Here is a 7,034-nt window from a genome sequence, read left to right as displayed (position 1 = left end):
TTATTATTATGTACCTACTATATGTATTGTTATGTATTCTCGTTTCATCTAAAGATAAAATATTTGCATATTGTATATAGGTCTACAAGGCGTACCTACTATACAGGCACGAAACGGGTTTTAGCTAGAACGTGTAGAATTTATAGGTCTGTTATAGGTACGTACCTAATAAAACACAAAACAAATATTGATACTTCAGATACCTATGTGTATTCCGTATTCCATTTTTTATTGCAACCCAACCGTTAATTTCCGCAAAAACAAGTAAACCTACAATGGAAATAATCCTATTAAATAGTAACACCATACCTTTCTATTTACAAGTGTAGGTTTGTATAAATATTGAATTTTGTATAAGTATAATTGTATAGTGTTGTGAGCAATCACACCTAAATGTTAATATTCATAATAGTGGAAAATGTGTGGTTTGTGAATGTGTACCTAATCGGATTATTAACTACCTAGGGTGTGTTGTTTTTGCCTGCTTGTTTCCCAAAGGTCTAAATAAATAAATACAGTGTGCAGAATGTTTTTTCACATATATACCTACCTACACAAAAACAGGGTGGATGCGCGAAAGTGGTCTTATAGCCGGTTTAAACTGTCGCAAGAGCCACGAGACGAGCCGCGCCACGAGACGAGAGTGTAAGCGGTGGGCTCGCGGCTCGTCTCGTGGCTCGCAAGCTCGTCGAGCTAATATAATTTAAACAGTAACGGCACGGCATAAGGTTTATAACCGTATGACAAGCCGAACGCGAGTGTAAGCGGTGGACTCGCGTCTCGTGGCGCGGCTCGCGGCTCGTCTCGTGGCTCGCGAGAGTCTAAATTAGCTATTAGAAGTCCTTCCCTATCCTATCTGACATCTCTTTGACCATTGGAATAGGTATGTAGATTTGGCAATAATGTACAGTCAGCATCTAAAATGGCAATTTTGACAAAAATGGAAATAAACAGATGATAAAGTGTGTCAAAGGACTGTCCCATTTCAAACATAGACAGAGAGAATCATACTATCTTTGTCTTACACTAGTACTAGCACCCAAAAGAAAAGGATGAGTATAGTTTTTTTGGTTCCTATTTACTGACAAATGGGTTTGACCATCTATAGTTGGTCAAACCAAATTTGTCAGTACAGAAGAACAAAAAACTACTCATCCTTTTCTTTTGGGTGCTAGTACTAGTGTAAGACAAAGATAGTATGATTCTCTCTGTCCTATGTTTGAAATGAGACAGTTCTTTGACAAACTATAATATTTTAATTAAATTAGTTTTTATATATCCAATGGGATGATTCTGTATATAGCTGGTCAACTAAATCTTGTCAGTAAAAAAAGGCGCGAAATTCAAATTTTCTATGGGACGCTATCCCTTCCCGCCTACATTTTTCAAATTTGCCGCCTTTTTCTACTGTCAAGATCTGGTTGACCGAGTATAAATTGTTTTTGATATGTGTTTTTTTTTATTCCCCACCGTAAATTTATATAGTATGGATTATGGTGGGCAACAAATAAATTCCACCAATCATAGTGCGGCATTGCGTACATCCCTCACGGATACACGCGAATAGCACATCTAATAGAATCCTACCATCTATGGTCCTACTCTTGCAGGACAGTGAGTATTAGGTTTTATATAGGGTTTGCAAGATCCGTCAATTTTTCGGATCCGGATATTTCGGATATTAAAATTTGACGGATCCGGATATCCGGATAATTCGGATAATACGGATCTGTATCAAGAAAGGTGACGAAATTTACAACTTACATACAAGGAACAGCTAGGAAAATGTAAAATGTTCATATTTTAGTTAATTACAATTATTAATAATTATTATTATTATCTCAAAACGATATAAATATGTATAATAAGATATTCAGTGTAGTCTTAATTAGGTATTCCTATTAATAATATTATGCTTTTTTTTTAGGAGGCCGTAGTCGATTTGTAACCGAAAACGCCAAAAATGAAGTAATTAAATCAAATTTATTTCTATACATCTGCTCAGAAGAATTAATTCTAAAGGTGCCTAAAAACACCGCTTTAACTTCGGCGTTTTTTCTTAAATTTGCCATTATAAGCTCACAAAATAGAAAATGGAGAAAAAGTTACATTTATGTACTTTTATTATTTTATACCGGTGTGGTGTGATATAATGTATACTATTAAAAAACGTACTTCCTTTACCTTGGTAAAATAGCTATACCTTCAGTCGTTCGACTGAGAAAAATGGCTTAGAAAAAGTATCTAACTCATTTATTCAGTCCCCATTACAACAATTTTCCATTATAGGTATATATAAATCCAGTTAATTGCTGCAAAATAATGTAAAATTACTACAAAAGTTTCGGGAAATTAAGAAATTTGGGCTACAGCTTCTTAATAACGAGAAAAAAATATCAATATTAGTTACTCAGTAGCACATCAAGCACATGTTATTTATGTTAACAGAAGACTGGGAACCGACACGATAACACAAAAAAGTCACTGATAACAACACGCACAAGCACTAATGATGTTCCAGGTAGACGACTCAAAGGCGACTGAGCGAAAACCTGATAACAATTACTTTAAAACATACAAATATTTACCCTTATTCCAGTCAGGAGGCATGCAGATAGCTCGTTTTAATACTGTTACTGTTACTACTGTTTAGTTTAAGCAATATTTGTATTTATTTTATGACGTTATCGCGTACCAATAACGCGACCAATGCAATATTTAACGGATCCGTGAGATCCGAAATATCCGGATCCTATGAGACGTTGGATCCGGATCTTAGATTTGACGGATATCCGGATATTTCGGATATCCGGATATCCGGATCTCAAACCCTAGTTTTATAAGAGTTAATTTTATCATGTGCCATGGTATTTTCTGAATGCAATGAATTTATACTCTGTGGCTATTGTCACACTTGTCACTGTCAGTGTGCCGTGTTTTGAATTGATACGTCAGTGTCAGATATCAGAGGGCCTACCGCGAACCACATTCGACATGTTGCCTCCTTGTCACACTTACGCACGAATTTACAAGTGCGATAGAGAGGCAACACGTCGAACGTGGTTCGCGGTAGGCCCTCAGATAATGTTATACGATACTTCCTGAGGCTGGTCCCATAATAAGTTGTTTAATGAAAAAGTGTACATTTACGGTGAATTATTACTGTTTCACTAAACATAATGTCTGATCCAACAATTCAAACATTTTGTTGTCATCATTCTGGCAAAAATGAGGATATGGCAGTGAGAATAATGAACGAGTTTAATACAGATTCATATAACACTGTTTGTTTGGTTTCTTCTACAATCGGTATTTTAGGCGCATTATTCCAGGTACCTACTCTAAAAATGCGTAGTATCTTTAAATTTTATGCCTGCACTAAAATTATAAATGAAATAGTAGTCCCTATAAAAGAAGGGAAAGTTTTTCAAACTATACACAAGTTCTGTTTGTTTGAAGTATAGTAGCGTAGCGTTGTAGTAGACATGGAACTTTAATTAAGCCCAGTATTTTTTTTAGATTGTACACTATTTATGGCAAAATATACCTCAAAGATACAACACGTTTACATCCAGTCGTGGACGAGACATTATAATGTGGCTAGCTGTTGCAGATTTATTGGCGTCCTCTGGTAAACTTGTTGCAATATTTATTTTCGACCCTGATATGGTTCACTCCTTGTTTCAATGTTTATTTTTCAAGATTTTATCTTACTTTTCAGGGGTCTTAATAAGATCTTCACTGTGGTTGAAATACAAAACTATATTGCCTATGCCGGATGATGGTTTTAGTGTACTATTCTGCAGTATTACCTCAGTAAGTAATTGCTTTAGCTGGAGTAAATTTACCGTTGTCTATGATGAAGCGCTGCAAGTGTAGCTAGTTTATTAAGTAATAATGTTAATAAACTATTTTACTGTGTTCTAATACTTTATTTGTTTTTCATTTCTGTGGCGTACCATGTATCTTGTTCTGTCGGTCTACAGGCTTGGACTCAATATTTCTATACAGCAACTTGGTTCTGGACTCTATTCTACGCAATCGACACTTGGCTTACTATTAAAGGCAGGGACTCTCACCAAATGGTTTACCACTCTGTGGCCTGGGGTCTGCCAGCGGTCACTACTGGAGTAGGACTGTCTATTCTTTACTTCCCAGACGCAACGTGAGTTCCTAAATAAGCATTAATTATCTATATTCAAGGTCATGTTGCATAATTTTTATTAATTATTGTCTTGTGTGCAATGGAAAACCAGTTATGGTTATGGTAATTTTTTGCGCTTCTTTACTCACAGATTCTCATAGTGAGCCTTGTTAATTGATATTGTATAACATGATATAGTTTTTTTTTTTGCTTTAGCCTTTACTCCCCAGAAGTGGCACCTATGACCTATGTTGAAAATGTATTTACATGTCCATCTTTGGGCCACTGATTTACATTGCTGTTTTACCAAATTTCAATTCAAATGGTCCAGTAGTTTTGGAGCAAATAGATTGTGACAGACAGACACACAAGTGATCCTAAAAGATTTGGACATTGATGTATTTAATTGTTCCATTCCTTCGGTGAAGCGAAAATTAGCGAATCTATTTTTTAATCCACTTTGATCCCGATTGTTTTGTTTTCATAAGTAATAAGTTTGCGATTTGTCCGAGTGCTTAAGTATTTACGTGCCCTGTATTTTTACTGTCAGTATTGTTAACAGTTCTATATCCTTGATAATGATAAGTTCTGAGTTGCATACAATTATTATTGTTCTTTTGGAAAATATTGTTTTTTTCTTTTTTTTGAAATGTATAATACGTGATAGCATTGTGTGAAATTGCGCGCAAAGTTTGATATATTGTTTATTCCATTTCTATCTGTGAGTACCTGTAATTGGCTTTGTATTGTTACCTAAATCTGTATAATGTTTTTGTAGCTGTTGGTACTCCTGAAAAATAAAAATAAAATAAAATAAATAAATAAAAGGTTTCCGTTTTTGCCGTTAGAGTTACGGCACCCTAATAAAACGCTCTTGTACAGAATTCAGCCGCATCAAAGAGAATTATGCTTTTCCCTTGTCTCTGGCCGCATTAACCTTATATTTGTAGAAAATCCTTGCAGATTTTTTCAACATAATCTTTCATAACTAATTTCAGATGTCACAATTTAACATCAGTCACAAGTGCCCTACTAAAAATTCTTCCCAACTACTGTGCAACATATGTGCCTATAGCACTTGTGATGGTAATAAACCCCATCATGTATGTGCTCGCTGGCAAAGACGTTGAAATGGCTGTGGCGCTGCCGCTCGCTCAGGTACGAATAGTGTGGTTCACGACGGCGTACCCCCACCCCATGTCTATCCATACTGATTGCTCAAATCATCCAACCAATCATGAAGGGTCCTTATTCTTTGTCTTTCCATATTTATTGCCTTAATCCTGTATTGTTTTTCATGGAAGGTCCTAGTCTTTCTGATGATCGGCTCGTACGTAATCGACAGCAACATGCTGAGATGAGACGATTTCGTGGCGCTTTCTCCTTTTTATGTTTTTCTATCTTATTCAATTTTCTCTTTTGTGTTTGTGCTTACGAATAAATTATTTTTATTACTTGCTAGTTCTCTTAATTGTGCAAGTCCTAAGTAGTATGTAATTCATAAATTGTAATATATTATAATGTAGTCTTTATGATTATCGTGATAAGGTAGATAATCGAGTATATTAAAGCTATCTTACAATGACAAGCTAATAGGGTTATCCAATGACCAAAGTGTTTTTACACTCAAGAGCAATTAAAACGGGTCACTTTGAATGTAAATCTCTAGTGTATTTTATTATCACACGTCTAAAAATAACAAAGCCGCTTTCTTTTTATTCTATTATGTTGTATAATTACACACACATTGTTAATCTCAAATATCTCAATGTCACATTTATTTCATGATTTCAGTTCACTAGTAAGGAGCGAAGGGTTGTGGACGCTTTAAGACTGAAGTTTTTTATGATAAATGCTGTATTCTACATTTGCTGGTTACCTAATCTCCTGAACGGAATACTATTGTGGACTATGTGGTTCAATATGCCAGTAAAAGTTATAATATCTATTTGGTATGTAATGGTAAGTAGAGCAGAAAATCTGCATTTTTTTTGTCTAATTAGGGTTGGGATGTCGGTAATCGTCCCAATATTCATCGAATTACTTACGTGTAGGAAATTATGATAGCCATTGTTTGTTTCCCGGCAATTAATCTTTTATCTTTATCATTAAATCTTGTGTAAAATGATTGCTATCAATTTTTAAGCCTTCTTTTTTTAATCAACATCTATAGGGACCTAGTTATCTATTTTTTTAGCTAGTTTGTCTGAATATTAAGTTGATTGAAGTTAGAATATTTAATTTTCTTTACAAAAAGAGGACTTTCCATAATATGGCAATAAATGGGCAATAACCATTAAAAATAGAGCAAAGCTAAAAGCTTCTTGGTAGTGCATCTAACTTTTTTTTACAGGCTTTAATGAACCCAATGCAAGCGCTGTTCAACGCTATGGTTTATCGCAAGTGGAGTTCCACAGGGTACAGCATGGCGACCACAATATCCAGTGCCACAATCAAAGGTTTCCAGTTCAGTGACGAGCAGTCCCCGCTTCTTGGCTCGGAGCCCCCGCGGCTGCATTTGGACCCATTGCCGTCTAGCATTAACAATTATTCGACCCTGTGATCTTTAGTCAATAATTATAAACACTGCCGGTGACGGTCACATCAAAGAAGCTTATATAATAACACTGGAGGTTATAATTGAAACTGAAACGGGACTTATGGCTTTATTCATAAACGTCTGTCAAATCTAACAAGCTGATGATAATCGCTTGTCCCTGTCTGTCATTTGACATATGTGTTTGTTAGAAAGAGAGATTTTCACTAAGGTTTGCTAATCAAATTTAAACTGTCGTGAGTCATATTAACACTAAGCTAATTATACGGTTTTCCACGCTACGTATTTTTAGTCACTCACGCGATATGTTTCGGAGAGTATTGGTCAAGATCA

The 7,034-nt window shown here is 35.4% G+C and overlaps 1 protein-coding gene across 1 annotated transcript; it reads left to right on the top strand.

Moving 5' to 3' along the window:
• The first annotated feature begins 3,083 nt into the window (after positions 1-3,083).
• On the top strand, positions 3,084-6,790 carry LOC134648841 (G-protein coupled receptor 143-like). Its single transcript, XM_063503419.1, has 7 exons — positions 3,084-3,332; positions 3,520-3,631; positions 3,722-3,816; positions 3,987-4,165; positions 5,143-5,302; positions 5,939-6,106; positions 6,498-6,790. The coding sequence occupies exons 1-7, from the start codon at positions 3,180-3,182 to the stop codon at positions 6,705-6,707; spliced, it is 1,077 nt and encodes a 358-aa protein (XP_063359489.1). The 5' UTR covers positions 3,084-3,179; the 3' UTR covers positions 6,708-6,790.
• Positions 6,791-7,034: the final 244 nt, after the last annotated feature.

Source organism: Cydia amplana, chromosome 6, assembly GCF_948474715.1.
Source record: "Cydia amplana chromosome 6, ilCydAmpl1.1, whole genome shotgun sequence".
Lineage (NCBI taxonomy): Eukaryota > Metazoa > Arthropoda > Insecta > Lepidoptera > Tortricidae > Cydia > Cydia amplana.
The sequence above is the reverse complement of the archived record's forward strand: the minus strand, read 5'-3'. Positions and strand labels throughout refer to the sequence as shown.